We start from the raw sequence: 12975 nt of genomic DNA, 5'->3' as shown, positions 1-12975 counted from the left end.
TTAGTGACTGTATAAAGTTGATTTTTTTAATATCACCTTAGACAATTATATATAATTACCTTTTCAGTTTGGAGGAAAAAGAAACCATCTGCTAGATCTCCAGAGTTGCTCACAATGCGCTCCACTGGTTGCCTACTAAAAATGAAAAAAATTCTAATAATAGTATTTTCTTCTTCCCTTATTTTCAACCAATTACAAAAGATAGGAACTAAAAATTATTTTATATTTAAATTTCTTACTACATTTTTTCTAAGAAGGTTAAATATTTTTTTTATGGACAAACAGGTTTTCTCCTATATAAGTTTATATTCGAGTCTTCTCTTATAAGTGTGTATATCGAGAAAGCTGAGTGCATTTATGGTTTTCCATGATTATTTTTTACAAATGAATTAATTCATGCTTTCTCATCTGCGTTTTTCTAGAGAAGGTATTGTTACAATATTTACAAGTATATGGTTTTTCCCCTGTATGGATGCGCTTATGAACGTTTGCTTGTGTTTTTTGCCTGAATGTTTTATTACAGTATCCACAGGAAAAGGGTTTTTCCCCCGTATGAATGCGTATGTGTGTTCTTAGGGTCGATTTATCTGAGAATGTCTTCTCACAATGTCCACAGATAAACGGCCTTTCTCCTGTATGAGTGCGAATGTGTTTTATTAGGCTCGATTTTAACGAGAAAGTCTTCTCGCAATATTCACAGACAAATGGCTTTTCCCCTGTATGAGTGCGTTTATGTTTTTCCATATGTACTTTCTGCCTGAATGCTTTACTACAGTATCCACAGGTAAATGGTTTTTCTCCCGTATGGGTGCGTATGTGTGTTCTTAGGATCAATTTATTTGAGAATGTCTTCTCACAATGTCCACAGGTAAACGACCTTTCCCCTGTATGAGTGCGAATGTGACTTATTAGGCTCGATTTTGCCGAGAAAGTCTTCTTACAGTATTCACATGTAAATGGCTTTTCCCCCGTATGAGTGCGTAAATGAATTCTTAGGCTCAATTGATGTGAGAAACTCTTTTCACAGTATTGACAGACAAACGGCTTTTCTCCTGTATATGTGTCTTATTAGATTTCTTTTTGTCGAGAAAACCTTCTCACAATATTCACAGACAAATGGTTTTTCCCCTGTATGAATACGTTCATGAATTTTCATGTTTCCTTTTTGCCTAAATGTTTTATTACAATATTCACAGGTAAATGGTTTTTCTTCGGTGTGTATCATCTCGTGTCTTTTTAGAGTGGTTTTTTCTTTGAAGCACCGATCGCATTTGTTGCATTTATGCGGCTTGTCTACTACTAGGTCCATAGTATATTTTTTCATTTTTAACTTATGATACTTGAATATATTTTTCTTATGCATCTCCAAAGAAGATTTTTCAATACTGCATTCATCACAATTATAGTTTTTTTTTGTACTGAGATCTAGGGGTTCCTCTTGGATGTTACTCCCACTGCCCTGTTCCAGAGAAGCCTCCATGTCTATTAATTTCAGAAACAAAAAAAATACAAACAATTATTAAAAATTCTTCAGAAATATTTTTTTTCAATCTTTAGTGACTGTATAAAGTTGATTTTTTTAATATTTACTTTCACAATTATATATAATTACCTTTTCAGTTTGGAGGAAAAAGAAACCATCTGCTAGATCTCCAGAGTTGCTCACAATGCGCTCCACTGGTTGCCCACAAAAAATGAAAACAATTCTAATAATAGTATTTTCTTCTTCCCTTATTTTCAACCAATTACAAAAGATGGGAACTAAAAATTATTTTATATTTAAATTTCTTACTACATTTTTTCTAAGATTAAATATTTTTTTTTATAGACAAACAGGTTTTCTCCTATATGAGTTTGTATTCGAATCTTCTCTTATAAGTATGTATATCGAGAATTTCCATGATTATTTTTTACCTACCACTCAAATGAATTAATTCATGCTTTCTCATCTGCCTTTTTCTGGAGAAGGTATTGTTACAATATTTACAAGTATATGGTTTTTCCCCTGTATGGATGCGCTTATGAACGTTTGCTTGTGTTTTTTGCCTGAATGTTTTACTACAGTATCCACAGGTAAATGGTTTTTCCCCCGTATGGGTGCGTATGTGTGTTCTTAGGATCGATTTCTCTGAGAATGTCTTCTCACAATGTCCACAGGTAAACGGCCTTTCTCCTGTATGAGTGCGAATGTGTTTTATTAGGCTCGATTTTACCGAGAAAGTCTTCTCGCAATATTCACAGACAAATGGCTTTTCCCCTGTATGAGTGCGTTTATGAACTTCCATATTTATTTTTCGGCTGAATGGTTTACTACAGTATCCACAGGTAAACGGTTTTTCTCCCGTATGGGTGCGTATGTGTGTTCTTAGGATCGATTTCTCTGAGAATGTCTTCTCACAATGTCCACAGGTAAACGGCCTTTCTCCTGTATGAGTGCGAATGTGTTTTATTAGGCTCGATTTTACCGAGAAAGTCTTCTCACAATATTTACAGACAAATGGTCTTTGAACTTCCATATTTATTTTTCGGCTGAATGGTTTACTACAGTATCCACAGGTAAACGGTTTTTCTAGTTTCAATTTAGTCAAGAAAATCCTCACAATATTCACAGGCAAACGGACTTTCTCCTGTATGAGTCTTTTTATGAATTTTCATGTTGTATTTCTGCCTAAAAGTTTTACTACAGTATCCACAGATAAACGGTTTTTCTTGAGTATGTATCATCTCGTGTCTTTTTAAACTAGATTTATTTTTGAAGCACCAATCACATTTATGCGGCTTGTCCTGGCAATGGGTGTCCACATAATTAGTAGAAACCTTCGGGCATTCCAGAAATTGTTTGTATCTTCAAAGAAGATTTTTCAATACCGTATTCGTCATAATTATAGTTTTTTTTTGTACTGAGATTAAGGGGTTCCTCTTGGATGTTACTCCCACTGGCCTGTTCCAGAGAACCTTCCATATCTATTAATTTCTGAAACAAAGAAAAGATAGTTATTACAAACAATTATTAAAAATTCTTTAGAAACTATTTTTAATCCTTTAGCTGGAAAGTGACTGTATAAAAATGTTGGCATCTCCATTGTTACTCACAACGACATTGTCGCTCCATTCCAAAGTTTCAATATTCCGGCGAAAAGGCCCTTGCTGACCTATCTGGTTGGCAGTTGGCTGCCCGCTAAAGGGTTAATCTTGCAGGACCGGCTTCCCTTCTAAAGCTGATGGTCAGTAGAGTTGCTACAGGTGGTGCGGGGGCTGTGTCGTTGCTATGCCAAAGAGTTATTTTTCAAAGGAACATTGTTGCTCCGCCCTAAACTTCCAACAACATTGGCAGCCACTTGTTCGATTGGTGGAAATTTTTTGGATAAACACTAGATGGTTGTATATAACCCTGTGGATGGTAAAAGATGGAAACCCCTCTGCTTTCTATGACGTGAAGCTTGATATATATAAACCTCTTAAACCCAGCCTTCACATTGAGTGCACACCTCTTCGTCCGTCAACTCCTACCCCTCCCCGCCATTCCTCACCTCGTCCGGATGTTTTCGTCTCTATTATTTTTTCTTCATTTAATTTTAGAGGTAAGATATTAACTTTTTAGTAGACAACTCTGATGGATTAAAAAAAAAAGCATTTAGATACGAAAAAATTAAAATAATAACACCCGCTGAGCGGTTTGTCAATTAATGTTGTCAACTTAGTTTTGTTTTTAGATTTGGAGACTTTTGATGTAGCTTAGCTACTTTTTTTTTTAGCAATTACCTATATTTTGGCGACTTTTTGTTGTAGTTGGCGACATTTTTAGATATTTTCTTGTAATCAAAGATCTAAATATTATTGTTTCTTTAACTAAAAAATATCAGTTGAATCTTACAATCCTTGCTCACTAACTTCAGCGTTCTCGTCCAGTTACCACTTTTGGCGCTGTTTCTCAATAACTTTGCGCCAAAAAACATTCTGAACTACCTATATGAAACAGTGTTTATCAGTAATTTTTTTTCTGTGTAGTGTTAAGTTTCAGTATATGAATGAAACATTACAAATCTCTTTTTTCTTTTCTCTTCAAGATTGTGTTATGTGTGTTGGTGATGAATATATTTGCTGTTCTTCTGGGATTTGTTATTTTTGGATGGAAATACATAGAAGAGTTGTCTTCCATCCCGGAAATCTCATCACAGCTGGTACCTTCCAATATGGCGAATCCACAGAAAGATGAATCGCCCTTGGCCTTCTTTATGCCAGATAAGGAAAGGAATATTCGTTTCCTTAGAGAAAATGACTTTCGCTGGAACTTCCCGAAATGCCAGCATTGTCAACATCTACGATCCGGAAACTTAACTAGTCGAAGAAACTACAAGAAAAAACAACGAAATCGTAGTCAGAAGAGTGAGGATAAAAACCTTGAGCCAATGGAAACTAATGTTATATCTCTCCCCCCACTTTCCATTTGTGTGTAGATGTATTTTTTTAATTTTATAGTATAATTTGTTTTTTTATAGATTGTAAGAATTAACCACTTGAGAAAGAAAGTCGGCCTAACTCAGTGTTTTATACGACCATATGGTCATACGACTACACCTTTGTCATAAATGCACGGAGTAGTAGTAGTAGTTAGTGTTGGATTGTTTTTTGTTTTACAATAATATTTCAACCAAAACACCTCTTTCATTTGAACCTTAACTCCTCGGACTAGAGTGGTGGTGGACGGTGCCGCCGCTAGAAAGAGTTTTTGAGTAGTATTGGCTGCAGCATTACAGTCTCTATGCAGAAAGGCTCCACCGATTGGACAAAAACTAGTAATTGTTGTTGTTGCTGGTGCTGGGATGGAGCTGGAAGTTTGGAGAATGTTTCTGTGCTGGGGGACTTTGTCGTTGTAGTAGGTAATATCACTCTTGGCAGAGCAACGACGTAGACCCCGAAGGTACACCACCTCCTTCTTCTTCCCCTCATCATCTTTCTTATTAAACCCTACGATATTCAGAGGTCCCTTGCATCTGTGGCAGGCTTTCGACGTGTTCCATTCGTCGACGAGAGTGAAATTTGTCGGACCGGCTCTCTCTCTCATCACTCTGACAAATTTAGTGTTAGGAGAGGCAAAATGTTCCCCCCTCCCGATACAGGAAAACTTGGCTGAACCGTACGCTACGTGGAATGGTTTCTTAGTGTCTCCCGGATCGACTCCGATGATCCTCTTCCCGTCCAGAGATGACGACGGGGTGGGAATCGATGGCGCCGCAGTCCCGTCGTTTCTCTTTTTCTTCTTCTTGGAAGAAAAAGTATTATCGACGTCGTGGTATCTGTAATACCTAACTGAACAAGCCACTCCGTCGGTTGACACGCAGCGGTCGAACGTCCACTTCTTACCTCCCATGCGAGCTAATAGTTTCGTGTCGAAGACGAAGTCCCATCCTTCTTGTTCCTTGGGTTCCAGGTTGATGCCCAGGTCGTGACATATACCCTTCACTCCGACCGTATCGAAATCTAAGTAATGTACCTTAATCGTGTTGGAGGGAGCCAGTGGAATATTTCTAAGTTTCGTCGACTCAGAGTACTCCCGTCTGAGAAAATAGTAGTAGCGGAGATACTCCACCGGGAATAACCTAAATGTCGGTTGTTGTTGTGGCAGGTGTTGTCTGTGTTGCTCGACGAACTCCGAGTGTCGGTCTTTCAATTCGTTTAACTGGTCCACGGAGTACGTTCTTCCGACGTACTTCCACCCGTTGATGAGAGTCTGAAGTGCATAGACGATGGGCGCTGTTACTGCAGTCTCGATCTTGGATAGGTAGAAGCGAATGGAACGTCGCTGACGAGATACGAAATTCAACTCCAAATTATTAAGGAAACACGTCTTGTAGGTCTTGGCGCAGTAGTTTATTAAATTGTAGTCCGAGTGGTATCGAAGAGCAGAAGGATAGGAGATACTTTCGAACCGTTTACTCCACGTCCCATCCATCGCCAAGCTGGGTTTCGTTCTCTTCCTCGCTTCGCATCCTTGGGTGAAGAGTTGTACAAACACATTCATCTTGGTAAAGTCTGGCCATTCGACCAGACCATCAAGTTCTCTTTGGAGTAGATCTTCTATCATCGCACTGCACAGCTGAGAAGCCTTGACGGCCAACCGAGAGATGGCCAGACATCTCTTTTTGAAGAGAGGAATGACATTCTCCGAGTCCAACAGTATTTTGCCCAGGGAACATTTAATATTCTTATAGTATCGTTTGGTCTTGGAGGACCTCATGGCCTAGCCTGGCTGATAATGGCCTTGCTTATTGAGAAGGGAAGGAATGTGGTATCTACTACGTTTAAAAGGCATTTGTAATGCAAAAAAAAAAAATCGCCCGCTAAAGTGTTGAAAGGCATTTATGATCCCAAAAAAGTCTACTGTATAATAGTGATCTACAGTAAGATGTAAAATATAAAATATTCAAAAACCAACTTTATTGATAATAACCTAATATAGCCACTTGCCAGCTAAAGGATGCGAAATATAAAATATTCAAAAACCAACTTTATTGATAACAATCCGATATAGCCACTTGCCCGCTAAAGGGTTGAAAGGCATTTATGATTCCCAAAAAAGTCTACTGTCTAATTGTCTATAGTAAGATGTAAAATAAAAAATATTCAAAAACCAACTTTATTGATAATAACCTGATATAGCCACTTGCCCACTAAAGGGTTAAATTACATTCATTCTTTTCCTTTACAAGCAAAGGGTCTCTTGAAAAAAATTCAGTACACACTTCTTCTAGAGGTTCCTCTTTCATATAGCCCTTCTCTTCTTCTAGAAGTTCTTCTTTTCTAATAACTCCGGTAGAATCCCAAAGTCGTCTCTTCTTTCGCTTCCATTTCTAGTAATGAAAAAAAAATTATTAGAGGACTCCTTTTTGCCAGATTCGACTCACTAATCACCTTTACCTAAAAATAAAACATTTTTGTATCTCTACCTAGTGGGTATGTAGTCGAAGCCTTGACGGCCGGCCAGACATCTGAGAGGACTGACTGTATTTAGTTTCTAGATTTTTTAACTCTTAGGTGGCATTTCAAAGCTGACTTCCTCTTATATTTTCTTTCACACTGATCACAGGTAAAGGGTCTCTTGTTGCTGTGTGACGGATAATGGCTTGAAAGAGCCGTCTGGGTTCGAAAACTGTAAATGCATTGAAAACACATAAATGGTTTTTCTTTTGTGTGTGATTTATCAAATGTACTTTCTGATGAAATGTTTTGTCACAGAATTTACAGGCAAATTGTTTTTTTTTTTTTTTTTCATGCCGCCTTAGCCCCTCTTTATTTTTGAAGAATTTATTACATCGGTCACATCTATGGAGCCTCTCATCGTCATGTCTTTTTTTGTGCCGCCTTAGCCCCTCTTTATTTTTGAAGAATTTATCACATCGGTCACATCTATGGAGCCTCTCATCGTCATGTCTTTTTTTGTGCCGCCTTAGCCCCTCTTTATTTTTGAAGAATTTATCACATCGGTCACATCTATTGGACCTCTCATCACAATGTGTGATTGTATCAACTGAATGGGCGTTGTTCTTATGAATATCTAATGAGGATTTGGTGATGAAGAAAAGATCACATTGATCGCAGATATGAAGATCTTCAACCAGTTTTCTTTTATCACTTTCATAGGTTTTACACCAAGCCCTATATAGTGCGGTGTATATAATTAGCACTTTACATTTGTGTTCTTTCTTCTCTTTCAGATGGTGCCGAATGCGACAGAACATCCGACAGATAGAGGAACACATTGGAGACGGACACGAAACGCTATGACCAAATAAATGAAGCAGATCCGATAGCTTATTCTCTCTCTTTTGATATAATACATATTGTGACACTTTATCAGCGGCTTCTTCACATTCCTTTATATAAATACTGTTATTTTTATCCTGAGAGGGAGACTCCTCTTCGATTTCTTGCAAAGGATTATAATATGATACCAGTATCTGATTATCACTTCTAGTTTCCATTTTTATTAGATCTATTGAAAAAAAAAAATAGTTATTAGAAAAATTCCAAATGATTATTAACCTCGGAGTTATAACTCTTTAGCGGGCAGCCAACTGCCAACCAGATAGGTCGCCCCAGTGTTATATACGACCATCTGGTCATACGACTTTGTCATAAGTGTTGGATTGTTTTTTGTTTTACAATAATATTTCAACCAAAACACCTCTTTCATTTGAACCTTAACTCCTCGGACTAGAGTGGTGGTGGACGGTGCCGCCGCTAGAAAGAGTTTTTGAGTAGTATTGGCTGCCACATTACAGTCTCTATCCAGAAAGGCTCCACCGATTGGACAAAAACTAGTAATTGTTGTTGTTGCTGGTGCTGGGATGGAGCTGGAAGTTTGGAGAATGTTTCTGTGCTGGGGGACTTTGTCATTGTAGGTAATATCACTCTTGGCATAGCAACGACGTAGACCCGAAGGTACACCTCCTTCTTCTTCCCCTCATCATCTTTCTTATTAAACCCTACGATATTCAGAGGTCCCTTGCATCTGTGGCAGACTTTCGACGTGTTCCATTCGTCGACGAGAGTGAAATTTGTCGGACCGGCTCTCTCTCTCATCACTCTGACAAATTTAGTGTTAGGAGAGGCAAAATGTTCCCCCCTCCCGGTACAGGAAAACTTGGCTGATCCGTACGCTACGTGGAATGGTTTCTTAGTGTCTCCCGGATCGACTCCGATGATCCTCTTCCCGTCCAAAGATGACGACGGGGTGGGAATCGATGGCGCCGCAGTCCCGTCGTTTCTCTTTTTCTTCTTCTTGGAAGAAAAAGTATTATCGACGTCGTGGTATCTGTAATACCTAACTGAACAAGCCACTCCGTCGGTTGACACGCAGCGGTCGAACGTCCACTTCTTACCTCCCATGCGAGCTAATAGTTTCGTGTCGAAGACGAAGTCCCATCCTTCTTGTTCCTTGGGTTCCAGGTTGATGCCCAGGTCGTGACATATACCCTTCACTCCGACCGTATCGAAATCTAAGTAATGTACCTTAATCGTGTTGGAGGGAGCCAGTGGAATATTTCTAAGTTTCGTCGACTCAGAGTACTCCCGTCTGAGAAAATAGTAGTAGCGGAGATACTCCACCGGTAATAACCTAAATGTCGGTTGTTGTTGTGGCAGGTGTTGTCTGTGTTGCTCGACGAACTCCGAGTGTCGGTCTTTCAATTCGTTTAACTGGTCCACGGAGTACGTTCTTCCGACGTACTTCCACCCGTTGATGAGAGTCTGAAGTGCATAGACGATGGGCGCTGTTACTGCAGTCTCGATCTTGGATAGGTAGAAGCGAATGGAACGTCGCTGACGAGATACGAAATTCAACTCCAAATTATTAAGGAAACACGTCTTGTAGGTCTTGGCGCAGTAGTTTATTAAATTGTAGTCCGAGTGGTATCGAAGAGCAGAAGGATAGGAGATACTTTCGAACCGTTTACTCCACGTCCCATCCATCGCCAAGCTGGATTTCGTTCTCTTCCTCGCTTCGCACCCTTGGGTGAAGAGTTGTACAAACACATTCATCTTGGTAAAGTCTGGCCATTCGACCAGACCATCAAGTTCTCTTTGGAGTAGATCTTCTATCATCGCACTGCACAGCTGAGAAGCCTTGACGGCCAACCGAGAGATGGCCAGACATCTCTTTTTGAAGAGAGGAATGACATTCTCCGAGTCCAACAGTATTTTGCCCAGGGAACATTTAATATTCTTATAGTATCGTTTGGTCTTGGAGGACCTCATGGCCTAGCCTGGCTGATAATGGCCTTGCTTATTGAGAAGGGAAGGAATGTGGTTTCTACTACGTTTAAAAGGCATTTGTAATCCAAAAAAAAAAAAGTCGCCCGCTAAAGTGTTGAAAGGCATTTATGATCCCAAAAAAGTCTACTGTATAATAGTGATCTACAGTAAGATGTAAAATATAAAATATTCAAAAACCAACTTTATTGATAATAACCTAATATAGCCACTTGCCAGCTAAAGGATGCGAAATATAAAATATTCAAAAACCAACTTTATTGATAACAATCCGATATAGCCACTTGCCCGCTAAAGAGTTGAAAGGCATTTATGATTCCCCAAAAGTCTACTGTCTAATTGTCTATAGTAAGATGTAAAATAAAAAATATTCAAAAACCAACTTTATTGATAATAACCTGATATAGCCACTTGCCCGCTAAAGGGTTAAATTACATTCATTCTTTTCCTTTACAAGCAAAGGGTCTCTTGAAAAAAATTCAGTACACACTTCTTCTAGAGGTTCCTCTTTCATATAGCCCTTCTCTTCTTCTAGAAGTTCTTCTTTTCTAATAACTCCGGTAGAATCCCAAAGTCGTCTCTTCTTTCGCTTCCATTTCTAGTAATGAAAAAAAATTATTAGAGGACTCCTTTTTGCCAGATTCGACTCACTAATCACCTTTACCTAAAAATAAAACATTTTTGTATCTCTACCTAGTGGGTATGTAGTCGAAGCCTTGACGGCCGGCCAGACATCTGAGAGGACTGACTGTATTTAGTTTCTAGATTTTTTACTCTTAGGTGGCATTTCAAAGCTGACTTCCTCTTATATTTTCTTTCACACTGATCACAGGTAAAGGGTCTCTTGTTGCTGTGTGACGGATAATGGCTTGAAAGAGCCGTCTGGGTTCGAAAACTGTAATTGCATTGAAAACACATAAATGGTTTTTCTTTTGTGTGTGATTTATCAAATGTACTTTCTGATGAAATGTTTTGTCACAGAATTTACAGGCAAATTGTTTTTTTTTTTTTTTTCATGCCGCCTTAGCCCCTCTTTATTTTTGAAGAATTTATTACATCGGTCACATCTATGGAGCCTCTCATCGTTATGTCTTTTTTTGTGCCGCCTTAGCCCCTCTTTATTTTTGAAGAATTTATCACCGGTCACATCTATGGAGCCTCTCATCGTCATGTCTTTTTTTGTGCCGCCTTAGCCCCTCTTTATTTTTGAAGAATTTATCACATCGGTCACATCTATTGGACCTCTCATCACAATGTGTGATTGTATCAACTGAATGGGCGTTGTTCTTATGAATATCTAATGAGGATTTGGTGATGAAGAAAAGATCACATTGATCGCAGATATGGAGATCTTCAACCAGTTTTCTTTTATCACTTTCATAGGTTTTACACCAAGCCCTATATAGTACGGTGTATATAATTAGCACTTTACATTTGTGTTCTTTCTTCTCTTTCAGATGGTGCCGAATGCGACAGAACATCCGACAGATAGAGGAACACATTGGAGACGGACACGAAACGCTATGACCAAGTAAATGAAGCAGATCCGATAGCTTATTCTCTCTCTTTTGATATAATACATATTGTGACACTTTATCAGCGGCTTCTTCACATTCCTTTATATAAATACTGTTATTTTTATCCTGAGAGGAGACTCATATTCGATTTCTTGCAAAGGATTATAATATGATACCAGTATCTGATTATCACTTCTAGTTTTCATTTTTATTAGATCTATTGAAAAAAAAAAATAGTTATTAGAAAAATTCCAAATGATTATTATCCTCGGAGTTATAACTCTTTAGCGGGCAGCCAACTGCCAACCAGATAGGTCGCCCCAGTGTTATATACGACCATCTGGTCATACGACTTTGTCATAAGTGTTGGATTGTTTTTTGTTTTACAATAATATTTCAACCAAAACACCTCTTTCATTTGAACCTTAACTCCTCGGACTAGAGTGGTGGTGGACGGTGCCGCCGCTAGAAAGAGTTTTTGAGTAATATTGGCTGCCACATTACAGTCTCTATCCAGAAAGGCTCCACCGATTGGACAAAAACTAGTAATTGTTGTTGTTGCTGGTGCTGGGATGGAGCTGGAAGTTTGGAGAATGTTTCTGTGCTGGGGGACTTTGTCGTTGTAGTAGGTAATATCACTCTTGGCAGAGCAACGACGTAGACCCCGAAGGTACACCACCTCCTTCTTCTTCCCCTCATCATCTTTCTTATTAAACCCTACGATATTCAGAGGTCCCTTGCATCTGTGGCAGACTTTCGACGTGTTCCATTCGTCGACGAGAGTGAAATTTGTCGGACCGGCTCTCTCTCTCATCACTCTGACAAATTTAGTGTTAGGAGAGGCAAAATGTTCCCCCCTCCCGGTACAGGAAAACTTGGCTGATCCGTACGCTACGTGGAATGGTTTCTTAGTGTCTCCCGGATCGACTCCGATGATCCTCTTCCCGTCCAAAGATGACGACGGGGTGGGAATCGATGGCGCCGCAGTCCCGTCGTTTCTCTTTTTCTTCTTCTTGGAAGAAAAAGTATTATCGACGTCGTGGTATCTGTAATACCTAACTGAACAAGCCACTCCGTCGGTTGACACGCAGCGGTCGAACGTCCACTTCTTACCTCCCATGCGAGCTAATAGTTTCGTGTCGAAGACGAAGTCCCATCCTTCTTGTTCCTTGGGTTCCAGGTTGATGCCCAGGTCGTGACATATACCCTTCACTCCGACCGTATCGAAATCTAAGTAATGTACCTTAATCGTGTTGGAGGGAGCCAGTGGAATATTTCTAAGTTTCGTCGACTCAGAGTACTCCCGTCTGAGAAAATAGTAGTAGCGGAGATACTCCACCGGTAATAACCTAAATGTCGGTTGTTGTTGTGGCAGGTGTTGTCTGTGTTGCTCGACGAACTCCGAGTGTCGGTCTTTCAATTCGTTTAACTGGTCCACGGAGTACGTTCTTCCGACGTACTTCCACCCGTTGATGAGAGTCTGAAGTGCATAGACGATGGGCGCTGTTACTGCAGTCTCGATCTTGGATAGGTAGAAGCGAATGGAACGTCGCTGACGAGATACGAAATTCAACTCCAAATTATTAAGGAAACACGTCTTGTAGGTCTTGGCGCAGTAGTTTATTAAATTGTAGTCCGAGTGGTATCGAAGAGCAGAAGGATAGGAGATACTTTCGAACCGTTTACT

The 12975-nt window shown here is 39.5% G+C and overlaps 1 protein-coding gene across 1 annotated transcript; it reads right to left on the bottom strand.

The window, feature by feature from the left end:
* Positions 1 to 378: 378 nt before the first annotated feature.
* Positions 379 to 1309, bottom strand: LOC145390306 (uncharacterized). The gene is made up of 2 exons (XM_080265278.1): positions 1094 to 1309; positions 379 to 933 (listed from the first exon to the last, which is right to left on the bottom strand). Exons 1-2 carry the CDS (start codon positions 1307 to 1309, stop codon positions 379 to 381), a joined length of 771 nt encoding a protein of 256 aa, XP_080121404.1.
* Between the last annotated feature and the right edge of the window lie 11666 nt (positions 1310 to 12975).

The sequence above is a fragment of the Coenobita brevimanus genome, unplaced genomic scaffold (genome assembly GCF_032717465.1).
Source record: "Coenobita brevimanus isolate Jiangsu-jjx unplaced genomic scaffold, ASM3271746v2 jjx.HiC_scaffold_475, whole genome shotgun sequence".
NCBI lineage: Eukaryota > Metazoa > Arthropoda > Malacostraca > Decapoda > Coenobitidae > Coenobita > Coenobita brevimanus.
Note: the sequence above shows the minus strand (reverse complement) of the source record. Positions and strands in the feature narration are given on the sequence as shown.